A 14759-nucleotide genomic window follows, 5' to 3' on the forward strand; every position below is an offset into this window, starting at 1 on the left:
TATCCCAATCAAAATATCCAAGATTCATCAATCAACAAAGAGCATGAGGTGATGGTGACCTTTTCAGCTATTTTGTGTGATTGGTTGGTTGGTTTGTTGTTTAATGCCACACTCAGCAATATTCCAGGTATATGGCGGAGGTCTGTAAATAATCGAGTCTGGGCCAGGCAATCCAGTGATTGACATCATGAGCATCGATCCATGCAATTGGGATCGATGACGTGCATCAACCAAGTCAGCGAACCTGACCACCCGATCCCGTTAGTCGCCTCAAACGACAAGCACAGTCGCCTTTACGGCAAGCATGGGTTGCTGAAGACCTATTCAACCCCGGTTCTTCACGGGTCCTAATCTGTGTGAAGAGAGCATAGTCTATTCAGGATAACCATTCATTGCTGGACTGTCGCAGATCAAAGTTCCAATCAAAGTGGATCAAATCTACCTCGGGTACCAAACCTGAAAACTTATCTCCACTATGTCATTAAATGAAACAAACTCAACATACAGCAATAATTTTATTTATCAAAATAAACATAATACACTGCCCAATTACACGAGGACTCCCACTGGGAACAAGTGCAACCTGATTACATTGTGCATTTATGCTTCAAAATACTGCATCGGATTGTTTGATGTTGACCGCTGGTCAGTGATTAAATCTGACCGCGTGAATTTTTGTCTGGGAATAAGGAAGCACAGGAAATTCATAATAGCCTGAAGCTGTCCTGTGCATTTCTTGAGTTTAACATTATAACAGCACTGACTTTTGCTACAAATAAAACTTCACACAAGACTTAAACCTCAAAATTGATATTTCAGTCAAGTTGTACCATGAATTATGGGGTAACTGAACCCTGTTACAGGTCACAAGGACGAACATTGTGTTGACTTCACACATCTCATCCAGTTTCCTCATCACTTGGGAATGCCATGAGGAATAACCTGACGCCTGTGCAATCCAGGTATGAGAGCATGGTTACCATGGTAATACACAAGCCAAAGTTACTGTGTGCGAATCTAAATGTCTGAATACACCTAAATGTGTCCATGATATTCCCCACCACACAAACACATTCCTGGAACTAAGGATAAGATATATATGGATGATCAACTGCATTACATCTAGGAGAGACAATTCCATGTAGGTTCTAACACTTCACTTGCTTGATAACAATGTTAGAACCTCCCTGAAACATCGCTCCTAATTGTAATAAAGAAGTTATTCATCCATATATCTTATCCTTACTAAGTTTGTTTTTTTAATGCCGCACTCAGCAATATTCCAGCTATGTGACCGAGGTTTGTAAATATTCGAGTCTGGACCAGGCAACCCAGAGTCTGATGTCATGAGCATCGATCTATGCAATTGGGATACAATGACATGCATCAACCAAGTCAGGGAGCCTGATCACCCGATCTCGTTAGTCGCCTCTTACAGTTACAGCAAGCATGGGTTGCTGAAGACGTATTCTTACCCGGATACTCCAACTTCTTGAAACTATAGCAAATTATGCTGAGATCCCAATGAAACAAGTGTTCCCAATAAATACCGAGTACAAAATAGACATGTTACATCCATAGTACCATACACACCTACAAGCAAGCATGATCCAGTGCATTCTTTAAATACCATTGGTTAACTGCCACGTGTACATAAGCGACCTTCATACAAATATATGGACTACATTCAAATCCTATTTGACATGTAGCAGCATCAGACTCTAGCACCAACAATGTAGCACAAACAATATGTATAGTGAGAAATTTTAGCCCATATACAGCAATATTTCAGCTGGACATCAACGGAAATAACAGACTTTGGACCAGACAAACCATTGTTTGATAGACAGCATGAACTACCTGGGTGTGTTTAAACTCAGTGAGTGAGTATGGTTTTACGCCGCTTTTAGCAATATTCCAGCAATATCATGGCGGGGGACACCAGAAATGGGCTTCACACTTTGTACCCATGTGGGGAATCGAACCCGGGTCTTCGACGTGACGAGCGAACGCTTTAACCACTAGGCTACCCGACCGCCCCCTTTAAACTCAGAGGTCACACCTTCAGGAACATGCACATGGCAGTGAGATCTCTGGCAATACAACAGTGACAAGCATAAGTACTAGGGTCCTCTGTCCCCGATGAGGCGAGGGGAAATGGGGTTTAACATTGTGTTCAAGATTATTCCACTTACATAGCGATGTGCATTCTTGTGTATGTGTGGCTTCTTGTACTAGCGATTTTATAGTGCCAGCCCACTGAGATACCATGCCACAGTATAACATACATACTCCACTCAGACAAAATATATTGACTCCGAGCCGACCAGGCCTTGTTTTATCCCTTTAATGGCGAGCGCCAACCAGGGTAACAACAAGTACCATCTTTCTTTTTTTATATTATCTTTTGCCCTTCATGCAGACATCCACTAGACTGCGAGGCCCTTATGCAAGGTCAATATTATGGCATACCGAAAATGTAAGTATCATTTCTAGTTACAAGAAGCAAAGTCTTAGAGCGCTCAGTGAAGATTATAATAATAATAGTGCCAATCCTCTTACAGCAAAGTCTGGGTGAAACCAGAGATCAATGCCGAAGTTATTTTCTTTCCTCAAAATAAAAGCAAATTGTGATAAATCAAAGCCAGTTGAAACATAAAATTTGAAGATAAACTTAATTTACAAAATAAATCAACAAAAATAACTGCATACAGATTATTTGAAACATGATGTTCATCCAGCACATAACCATGCCGACAGGCCTACAACTCTACAAATCAGCTCTTCGTCATTCTCTACACACCTCAACTACTGCATCTAATTGTCAAATAGGTGACCAACTGTTGTCACTTCAAGAAGTTCCCTAGATAATCACAATATTTGTCACTCAAGATGACAACCCTAAAATGTCAAACATTTCTAAAACTAAGAATTAACACATTTAAGTTTTAACTTCATTCAATACATTTTGAAAAAAGGATTCTTTGCTTTCAAATGAGAGCCATCCCAAATTTCAGAGACTCATGTTCTTCCAAACATGTCCATCAACCATGCAAATAAACAGTAAACAACTAATCAAACTTCAAAAAGCATCTCACGCATTTCACCCGATAACAAACCCGTACAAAAACATAATTCTTATAGACTTTCACCACCCAAACATATCATACAAACTTCAAATGAAAGACATGAAAAATTCCTACAAGTGCATAATAAACCAAACTGTAATTTGAAACTATATTATAGCTTACAAATCCTTACGTCATGTCCAAAATTCAACCTGAATCAACGAAGGGAAAATATTCCACAAAATATTAATAAATTCCATTGGCAAAATCTCTACATAATCATTCAAATATAACTTAACTTAACTGGTTTTGTACATGTCAAAATCATACTTTATATCTAATGTGTTTTGTTTTCACTATGTTAAGGGAACACAAAACAAGGCTTCAAAGTGTCAGCAGCATTTACACTGGGTGTCCAAGATGGCTTAACTTCCGAGTATTTGCGGCTTCACAAATGAAGGGACTCAAAACATCCAAGTTGAAATCACAGAAAGGCAGTGTCCTAGCACAGCTCGTCATCACACATTCTTCCATCACAGCACACAGGCCTCGGTCATCACCTCTTCCTTTTAATTTTGGACTGCGCTTGTTTCAGCAGCTGATCAAAGTCCAGCGGCCCCTCGCTGGGCAAGGGGGCAAACTCCTCGACCGCTTCTGCATTGCCATCTGGAATACATTCAACACTGCATCAGCTCGAACAACTCCATACCGTTCCACACATACCATACGACATGTATGGCACACTCAAAATCTGTTGAACTGTGGATATGCTTGGCTTTTCATTTACTTTTCATTTACTTTTCACTGACTGTTCACATACTGAACAATAATGTTTGTTCATAGTTAAAAGCCACAGCTATATGACAGTCTGTAAATAATCGGGTCTGGACCAGACAATCCAGGGATTCATAACACAAGCATTGTTCAGCGTAATTTGGATACAATGACATGCATCAACCAAATCAGCAAGCCTGACCACCCGATACTGTTAGTTGCCTTATGACATGCATGGGTTCGTGAAGACCTTTTCTAACCTGGATCTTTACGGGCAGGCAAAAATGTATGTGAGTAAGTATGGCATTACAACGTTTTTATCAATCTTCCATCAATATCACACCAGAAATGGGCTTCATCCCTATTGCCAATGTGGGGAATTGAACCTGAGTCGGTGTGACAAGACACTTGACCCCACTGGTCTACACCTCCTGCCCCAGCTACTCAGCAAGGCAACATTTGGTGACATATTTACCTAAGTCAGCATAGTCTGTATCACAGAACTGGCGCCTCCCACCAAAACACAAGTCGAAGGACTTCTCTCCAGGAATGAGATTGCCTTCTGCAACACAAGCAAGCCTCAGTCAGAACCTGACAAGTTCAGTGAATGATAGGTAGCCCTGGAAATATGCCAGATAACAATACCAGCCACAAAATTGCCAGTTTAAAAACTACTTATTCTCATATTGACTACAAATATAACAGTGTCTTGTGTGTGCTGAAATTTACACAAGTTGGACCTGAAAAACCAGAATCCTGTCAATCAGGATGAATCTGGGATTCAAACTCATGTTTAGCAGATCACAGCTAAGGGAGGTAATTCACAACAGTGCCATGTGCCCCTGACCACTATGCTGCCACAACTTGCAGATGGCACTAACACATTGTACCCATGCGACGAATCAAACCCGCACCTTAAGGTTCAACCAGGCTACTCCAACACAAATATCCTTAACCATTGTTTGTGATTTTTTTTTAAGACATCTTACACAAATAATCAATGATAATGACAACTACTTCAAACCCAAATCTTTAACAACGTACGTTCTATTGCAGCGTAGGCATCACACGTGTAGTTGAAGGTCACAAACCCGTAATTGTCACTGAAAACAGGAATTACAGTGAGTCAACAAAATGTGCCTGAAGCACGGATAGTGTTGTCTAACAACAGTTACATGTGACTGGGGATCAATACACAATACAAGGGCATAAACCTACAACACATTCATAGTTTTTGTTTGTTTGTCGTTAACGCCGCACTCGGCAATATTCCAGCTATATGACGGTGGTCTATAAATAATCAAGTCAGGACTAGACAATCCAGTGACTGACATGAGCATCGATCCTTGCAATCAGGACTGAAGTACTCACGGAAATGAAAAAAAACTTTTTCTCAATTTAAAAATCGACACAAAGTGTTACATTGCTGTAAATACGAAATACCAAAACAACTCGAAAAGTACTAGTCTGGATTTGCTAGTTTGATCTCAGTGAACAATACAAAATGTACTTTACAGGAGATAATTTGTCGGCACTTTCAACATTCAAAAATAAAACTAAGTCCAAATTGACATAGCAGAAACAGACTATAGGCATTATGCACCTGTTTTCACCTGTTGTCAAGGTGTCATAGGTCACCTTGATCTACTTACACCTGGTTATGCCCTGTTTCACAATAGTCTGTTTTATTCACATTTTTACACACTTTTACGTGTAAAAAGGCATAAAAACATTTGATACGCTGTATTTGTGCCACGGCCCAATAAGTACTAATTTGCTTGTTTGAATATTTACATATTTTGTATATTAACTGCATTTATTTAAGATCTGAGGTCGAAAAAACAGGGTTTTTTTCATTTCCGTGAGTACTTTAATGACATGCATCAACCAAGTCAGCAAGCCTGACCACCCGATCCTGTTAGTCGCCTCTTAGCAGCATAGTCGCCTTTTACGACAAGCATGGGTTGCTGAAGACCTATTCTACTCCGGATCTTCATGGGTCCAACATATCATTAGTAAAATAAGACATTCCAAATTTCTGACAGTCATCCACAACATATAGATGCACAGTCTTACCTACAAAGGCATGTAATTGATTCTCATAAAATCAAAACATAACTAAAATTAAAAAACTGTTTTATGACACATCAGCATTTTAACAGGCAGTTCCCCCACTTCAACTAAACAAGAACATCTATGGCAATCGTCACAACACTGTTTGTTGAGCTAGCCTTTATCTTGACAGTGCATTTGGGTTTACAGTTTTTGAACAGAACCTCAAGTAATATCTTGTCATTTCAACTTTAAGAAAAAAATGGAGAAAATGGAGGTCTAAGATGTTTCAGGACCATTCTCGAATTCGAATTAAACCTGATGTTTGCAAATATAGACCATACACTTACCCATATTCCCTGAAGTGGACACTGACGTCCTCAATATCTCCGAACCTCCCAAACCTCTTCCTCAGTTCCCTCCTTGTGTAGCCTTCGGGTATCTTCCCCACGTACACAATCCGCCTCTCCTCCTGCACAGATAACATGGGGCTTCAAATACACACTTGTCATTTCGGCCACACTATAGGTCTTGAAACATGTCAAAAAGGGACTTCATAAACTCCAATGTTGGCCATGAACTGACTGTCTGCCAAAATAATCTATTCACTGAGCACAAGATATAAGGCTAATAAAAATAATAGTCTTGGTTCTCTGGCACCACCTGCATCATCATAAAGTCTGCTGCATGTTTTGTTTTTATTTCTATTTTCAAAAAAATATAGAAATCCTAATACTTTAACTACAATGTACAAAAAAAATTGTAAATCGAAACACAAACGAAATGTGCAAATAGCTTTATGACGATGTGGGCAGTGTCTGAGAACCAAGACTATTATTTGTTTCAGCCTAGTATTTAGACCTGAAAACTTTCTCAGACACAAATGGCTGCAGGCAAAAGTGAATTTCCAAGCATTCGGTGATGTAGTTTGGCCCACCCACTGGACCAATGACACCACTCAGCAATATTCCAGCTACGTGACGACAGCCTGTAAATAATCAACTGTAGACCAGACATTCCAGTGATCGATATAGAGAGCAACGATCCACACAGTTGTGAGTACACGGACAAGCTACCAATATCGTCACCGAGTCTGACCACCAATTGGTCCCCACTTACGACCAGCATAGGTTGCTAGGGACCAATACCAACGCAGACTCCCCACAGGCAGTCAACCAGGGTGAAGTCTTATTGACAACCAATTCCTATCAATTTTTCATCACAACACTTACAATCTGCTTATTTTTCTCTTCTTCCCTCTTGCTCTGACGTGCCAAACGCCTTCTTTCAAACGACCTTGACCGTGAACGGGATCTGCAAGACGAGCAGTGCAGGATATGTACTCCTCAGTGCTTTAAGGTCAACCAAATACATTATCAAACCACACAAATTAATGGGAGATATTTACAGCGTTTTATTTCTTATTTACCAGAATGACTTGAAAAGATATCCATCTCTCAATTCAAATTACCTTGCCCAGCTGCTATTTCGGCCACGCGACCTTGAGCGGGAACGACCCCTAGATCTTGAACGAGACCTGTATGATCGATAAGAAGAATGTGACCTTGGTCTTGACCTTGAACTAGAAGGAGAATGCGACCTGGACCTTGACCGGGATCTAGAACGTGAATATGACTTTGACCTGGATCTGGACCTAGAACGTGACCTGTGAAAATAATAAATTAAGTCAGAAAACATTCTTTAATCATATGTTCAAACAACATACATTTCAGCATGTTTATAAAAGAAAATGAACAAAATTGTCAATGTTTGGTTATTTTTACGAAATATATGTTACCATGGGTTACATCTCAACCAAATGGATTCACTGGATATGAAAGTTAGCCAATACCTGCTTGAACTACTCGAGGACCCAGATGCTGATGAGTATGAACGCCTTCGGCGACAAGAACGATGTCTTGACCTTGATCTTGAATATGACCTTGACCTAGACCTTGAATATGACCTTGACCTGGATCTAGAATATGACCTTGACCTAGAACGCGACACAGATGAGCTTGGTTTCCTGGGTTTCTTGGCACATGGGTAAGCATCCAAGTCCTCCAGGTCATAAGTCTCATGCTCGCCCTGGTCATACCGAGTACTGTTTGTAAAACAACTGTAATAAGCAGGAAGCTTGTCAAACACACCAGGTTCATTTCTAGACGGCGACGAGTCCCTAGCTATGAAATCCTCCCTTCGTATGCCACTCTGTTGCTCTGGCTGCTTATCCTTCTTTGGTGGTTTGACTGGCTTGGATAACGTCGTGAAATATGCAGGAATTTTGTCAAAGTAACGATCAGTGTCACGACCTGGGCTCCCACGTGTTCTATAATTTCTTCTTGATCTGATACTCGTTTTGGACACCGTTTGTCTCTTTTTTATTCTAGAGTCTGATGATTTTTTAAGTTCTGTTGGGGTGACTGCTGGGTCTTCGATCACTTCACCATCCTCCAAGTCCACTGATTGACTCCCGACTACATCGCTGTTCAATTCCCCAGTGTCCCCAGCATCAATGATCACTTCATTCACGTGCTCATCTACATTCACTACAATGTCCGGGGAGACGTAGCCACTCGACTGGGAGTCCGACTTGTCTTGGTCAACTTTGTCTCGTTTCGGAGACATAATCGGAGAGTTCACACAGTAGTCATGATCAAATATATGTTCAAAGTAGTCACTGTTAACATCAGGTTTCAATGAAGTCGAACCTGAGGGTATACTTGAAATTGTCTCGGAGGTAGTAGTGTTATTGTTCAGTTCAGCCTGTGAGCCTCCATTTGGAGTTTTCCCAGGCGACTGCCCCTTTAGCTTGACTGGCAGAAGGGTCGGTAGCATGATAGCCAATTTCCGTTTCCTCTTGGCCCGGATTCTGGCCAGAACCTCCGGCGGTGGCGTGGCGGGTGGAGTTATAGCTGCAACAGGAACATTACTTGTTAAACAAAATTACAAAAAAAAGCGAGTATCATTGTTGGGGGCACAAGAAATGGACTTCACACATTGTACCCACGTGGGGGATCGAACACAAGCCTTCAGCTTGACGAGCAATCTCTCCAACCACTAAGCTACCCCATTGCTTCAACTATTTTAACTAAAATTTTGTGCATCGTATTTGTTAATAGTTAACATTCTCAAGCTGTCGGACAATTAGTGTCTTCACATTTGTCTTTTAAACATGCTAAAAAAATATTAATGAAACAGTAGTCTTTCGATGATGACGTGCACAACTAGTTTTGGACAGTTGATGGTAAAGAGCACTTCGGTTGAAAAATCTGAATATTTTTATAGTGTAATGATTTAGGTAGGGTAAACGAAGAATCATAATATTATTTAAACATTATCGTCTTTTGATGAAGATATATTCATATTCCAGTAATCATAACATAAATGGATCCCAGAACCAAATCTCTAACAGACTGTAACCGTGGTAACCAAGGATTCTCAAACCCAAACAACTGACCTGGACTTGTGCATTCTTGTGCCTTAATCTGGGCAGGTTTACTGGAACAAAAGGAAATCATTTGTTAAACTGAAACAAAAATTAACACACGGACAACCAGACATATTTGACCATGTAGGCCATGACATCCTTTGGCATCAATACACACGATACAAGCATCTTTTCCTAATCACCACACAGTTTATCAGAGCACAGAAAACTGAATATGTAAGTAGTCTTAAAATTATCAGACAGACAGAAAATATACCAACCACGGGCAGGCAGTTATTGATGCTGATTGTTGTTAAATGCCGAAGTCGGCCTGTAAATAAGGGACGGAACCAGACAATCCAGTGATTGACATGAGCATCGATCTACACAATTGATGTGTCATGAGCATCGATCTACACAATTGATGCATCAACCATGTCAGCTAGCCTGACCACCCTGTCCTGTCAGTCTCCTCTTACGACAAGCATCGGTTGCTGAAAACCAATGGCAACTCAGATGTTCATCGGGAGTAAGAGACGTACCCTGCTCTCGACAGTTTATTGTATAACACTGCCAACAACATTCCAGTTGTATTTTCACAGTGCTTTTAACCAAACATCCAGTTGCATCAATGACTTACGTCTTGATGACTGGAGGGGCTGGTTTCTCTGGCTCCGGTTCAGTTTCTGGAGGAGTCACTGTACCATCTAAAGACTGTGATGCTGAAAACAATAATTACTGACATAGGAACTAGGGCTGAGACGATACATGAACTATGCAAGCATGGGTTGGTGAAGATTTTGTTTGTTAGTTGTTTAACGCCGCACCCATCCATATTCTAGCTATATGGCGGAGGTCTGTAAATAATCGAGTCTGGACCAGACAATCCAGTGATTTACACCATGAACATCGATCCATGCAAATGGGATCGATGACATGCATCAACCAAGTCAGCGAGTCTGACCACCCGATCCCGTTAGTCGCCTCCTACAACAAGCATAGTCGCCTTTTACGGCAAGCATGGGTTGCTGAAGGCCTATTCTACCCCGGATCTTCACGACCCTGGATCTTCACGGGTCTGACATGAGTATGTCCTGATCTGGACTAACACATGTGTGGCTGGCTGCCTGAGACTATGCCAGTTACATAGTGCTAGCCCACAGATACCACTGGGCACCTCAATTCAACACAGTATACTCTGAACACAGTCCTTGTTTCAGTCCCTTAATCCTGAGCGCCAGACAGGGTAACAACAAGTACCATCTTCTGGTATGACAGCCAGGGATCAAAGTGGCCTTTTGGTCTCCAGAAAGACACTCCATCAACTAGACCACAGAGTTAACAAACAGCCACTGATTTCGGGACCAGTGACTCAAAAGTGTGGAAGAGGAATTGACAAACTTTCGCTTTCCAATAACCATATTCGCCATAATAAGCACTCTGGGCACTTAGAAAATAGTTTAACATGATAAAGGGGTCACTTAATAAAATCATACACACTTTCGGTGTTAGCAGGGGCGCTAACAAAGATACCAAATTGGTTCAGAAGTTGGTCAGGGGTGCTTTGAGGAATATAGTAACAATATCCAACATCATGGAATCTTAAGTCCCAACTGATGTGCAACGTACCTTCTTCAAACTGGGTCAGTAGGCTGGACAGATCCTCAGCCTCAATGCCTGCAACAGATGTAAACCCATGCATTCACGACAGAACTACTGATACCCTGAACAAGCACACAGGGGGGCTCAAAGGGGGCGTAACCTTGTGTTCAACATGATTGCACCTATATTGTGAAGTGTGTGTGGCTGCTTGTACTAGTCCGGATTGATGCTGATTTTATTGTGGTTGTAGGTTTGTTGTTTAAAGCAATATTCTAGCTATATGGAAATGATTGAGTCTGGACCAGACAATCCAGTGATTAATATCATGAGCATCGATCCATGCAAGTGGGATCGATGACATGCATCAACCAAGTCAGCGAGTCTGACCATCCGATCCCGTTAGTCGTCTCTTATGACAAGCATAGTCATTTACGGCAAGCATGGGTTGCCGAAGAACTATTCTACCCCGGATATTCACAGGTTGCTGGTTTAATACTGCTGGCTAACCAAGATGCCACAGTTTAACATGGATACCCACTCACCACGATCATTTTTTTTTGTTTATTGTTTAACACCACACTCAGCAATATTCTAGCTATATCACAGTGGTCTGTTAATAATCATGTCTGGACCAGAAAATACAGGGATTGACGCAATTGGGATACGATGACATGCATCAACGAAGTCAGCAAGCCTAGTCACCCTATCCTGTTAGTCGCCTCTTACAAGAAACATAATTGCTGAAGACCTATTCCACCACAGATGTTCACAGGTCCACAACGATCATGCCAGAATGATGTCAGAATTTTGTTAGTTTGACATAAGCATCTCCAATTGGGATTGATATATTGAGCAACAATCCACGCTGCCAAGTCACCGCTCCCCACCCTGCGATCTATAGGCTCCTGGGGGACCAGTTCAATCCAAGAGTCCCCACTGTGCACCCAATTTACAATGAACTCTTACCCAAAGACGGGATGTCAAAAGCTGAGCTGTTGGAGTCTTCAGAGAATGGTAAATCCAGCCCAAACAAGGCCTCAGCAGCGCTGGTCGTCTGTTCAACAAGGAAAGCAATGACATTGTGAAATGAAAGGTGACTCTTCAAACCAACCACACCAAGACATTTCTGAACAAAACAATGAACAAAATTATGTGAAAAAACATGACATTCTTCCAGTCTGAAATTTTTTTTCAAAAACATAGCAGTAAAAACGTATCAAAGATTTCTAAGGACACCAAGAATCTACATTATCTAGAAGCATCAGATTTTGACACTTTCAACTTTGAATAACAGTTAACACCAATATCACTTGTCACTATTGTGCATCAGCTCAAAATTATTTTGTTCAACAGACAATCTGCTATGTACGTAATTTTCTAAAAGTTAAAAAACTACTCCATTTCCAAACATCGAAAACACTGACTGACAATACCCTTTAACGAGAAACTTAATCAGACTAGGATTAAATCAGCCTAGCTTAAAACATTAACACATCTGCTAATTAAGTTCACACTTTGTACATTTAGATGCATACATACCATATTTATTAACAGAGGACTCTACTGGGGACACTCTGGAACGCCCTGGAAGGGAATAGCAACATTTATAATAACAAACACAAAAGGGTAATAATCAATTAACGGCAACAGGTTCTTCAGCGCGAGTGTCTATGACTTCCCCACAATACAGCAACACAGCTGTTGCAGCATGCATAGCCTTACATTATATTGTATTGGGGAATGTGTATAAAAGTATATTTTTGTTTTTTCATCAATGCTTCCAGTGCAATATTCCAGTGTTCTGTAAGTGTAACTGTAGTGTTGTGCATGGCCTCGATTCTATGCAATTGGGGTGAGGTGAGGTGAAATTGGGTTCAACGTCGCGTCCAAGATTATTGCACTTATATAGCGACGTACATGCACGTGTATGTGTGGCTGTTTGTACTAGACCGGACTGATGCCGATTTATAGTGCTAGCTCACCGAGATACCATGCCGCAGTTTAACATGAATACCCCACTCAGACACAGTATACTGACTCCGAGCCGACCAGTCCTTGCTTTAGCCCCTTAATGCCAAGCGCCAGACTGGGTAACAACAAGTACAATCTTTTAACATCTTTTTGTATGATGCGACCCGGGATCGAACCATGGACCTTCCGCTCTCAGGGCGGACGCTCTACCATAAGACCACGGAGGCGGTCTATGCAATTGGGATACAATGACTTGCAATGAACAAGTCTGGCCACCAGATCCAATTAGTCACCTTACGACAAACAGGCTGCTGGGGACCAATTATTGTAACCAGAATTACACCACCACAACAGCGATAGAAACTGTTATAGTCTACTATAACTTGTCCTTGTAACTACATATATATAGCAAACACTTAGTCCTTTAGGACTAGTGCCAATTTCTATTTTTCATTACATGTGACAGTACCTTGGGTAGAGCATGTGCAAGAAACTACATCCAACCTACATGCATTTTATTGCACATATATATACGATGTGCGTGCGTGTGCATGTCTGTGTCCTAGTCCGGACTAATGCTAATTTTATAGAGCTAGCCCACTTAAATACCATGCTACGGTAAAACATGAACACCCCTCTCAGACACAGTAATAACCCTTAATCCTGATTGCCAGACAGAGTAACAACAAGTACCATCTTTTTGGTATGATGCGGACGGATCGAACCCCCAACCTACTGCTCTCCCAAAGAGGTGGTCTCTACACCATGCAAGGTAAATAAACAACCACACACAAAATAACTAAGGCCCCTTTGTTTATTACAGTCCATTTGACTCCAAATGAGAACGATGAATTGCAAAATAACTCGAAATCCAGAAAAATGTATGAAACATCAATACGGTACTTGACCATGAATACCCTGTACCCAACAAAATCTGAATTTTGTTTATTTTAAGACCCATGACAGATGAAGTTCTTTAAGGAACTATCATGTAATTTTGTATAGAAATGTGTACATGACACGTAGGGGGTACAAATCGTGGAAGGCACAGCGCAAGCACGCATGCAATGCACGTTCTGTGGTAGGGGAAATGACAAGAGCGTTAAACGGGCCGTCTCATGATAATTTCAGTCACAATCTGACTCGCTCATGCCATAGATCTCGTCGTCGGAACTGCTAGTGCCTGAACCGACTGCCACTATTTTAGGTGGGACTGTTGCTGGCCGTAGTCTATCTCGTGACCAATAACGTGGCTCTATCTCGTCAACGACTGTGGCCACACAACGCCCCAATGTTTCTACTGTTACCCGACCAAGGGATTCCTTTACGAGTTGTTCAACGTCTCGTAATTTGAACGTTGTGTTCGATCGTCCAACGTCACCCTTGACGATGACCCATACCAACTCCATAGGATTCAGGTCGCAGTGATAAGGTGGTAGTCGTAAGACAGCATGACCCTGACCCTTGATGTAACTCAACTTTATACACAGGGTCAGTTTTCATAGATCTGTGGTTTTGTCGCTCGAGAAGGAAAGTCAATGTTCTTCCGTTGCAGCCAAGTAACCATGTCTCCTTTACGGTTATTAGAGGTTGGAGTCTTGCTTTCTGGATCCTGCACATATGATACGGTGCATTGTCCATGACAATGAGAGACTTGGTAGGCAAAGCAGGGACTAATTTATCTTTAACCCACTCCAGAAATACATTGCCGTTCATTTCTGTGTGGTAGTCCCTGTTGCCTTTGGCCTTGGCTCTAAAGACGAGGTCACAGTCTGGGAGAAAACCCTGACTAGCAGAACCAGCATGGAGAACTATGAATCTTTCACCCTTTCCCATTGGTAACTTTCTACCACTGGGTACCC

General features: G+C 41.4%; 1 protein-coding gene across 1 annotated transcript; it reads right to left on the reverse strand.

Annotated features, from left to right (window-relative positions):
* Positions 1 to 502: 502 nt before the first annotated feature.
* LOC139452464 (peroxisome proliferator-activated receptor gamma coactivator 1-alpha-like) lies at positions 503 to 12543 on the reverse strand. Its single transcript, XM_071233954.1, has 12 exons — positions 12466 to 12543; positions 11893 to 11980; positions 10954 to 11001; positions 9965 to 10046; positions 9355 to 9395; positions 7747 to 8809; positions 7366 to 7560; positions 7127 to 7208; positions 6245 to 6366; positions 4887 to 4945; positions 4318 to 4404; positions 503 to 3734 (listed from the first exon to the last, which is right to left on the reverse strand). The coding sequence occupies exons 1-12, from the start codon at positions 12466 to 12468 to the stop codon at positions 3625 to 3627; spliced, it is 1980 nt and encodes a 659-aa protein (XP_071090055.1). The 5' UTR covers positions 12469 to 12543; the 3' UTR covers positions 503 to 3624.
* Between the last annotated feature and the right edge of the window lie 2216 nt (positions 12544 to 14759).

Source organism: Haliotis cracherodii, unplaced genomic scaffold (assembly GCF_022045235.1).
Source record: "Haliotis cracherodii isolate W230 unplaced genomic scaffold, xgHalCrac1.p SCAF_9, whole genome shotgun sequence".
Classification (NCBI taxonomy): Eukaryota; Metazoa; Mollusca; class Gastropoda; order Lepetellida; family Haliotidae; genus Haliotis; species Haliotis cracherodii.

What these genes read in the sequence shown, in the direction of transcription:
- LOC139452464 (XM_071233954.1), bottom strand. An exon ending in ACAAGAATGCACAAGTCCAG is followed by an intron (nt 8,810 to 9,354) that starts GTCAGTTGTTTG and finishes TTCCTGTTGCAG; the next exon opens with CTATAACTCCACCCGCCACG. An exon ending in TACAGACTATGCTGACTTAG is followed by an intron (nt 3,735 to 4,317) that starts GTAAATATGTCA and finishes AATGTATTCCAG; the next exon opens with ATGGCAATGCAGAAGCGGTC.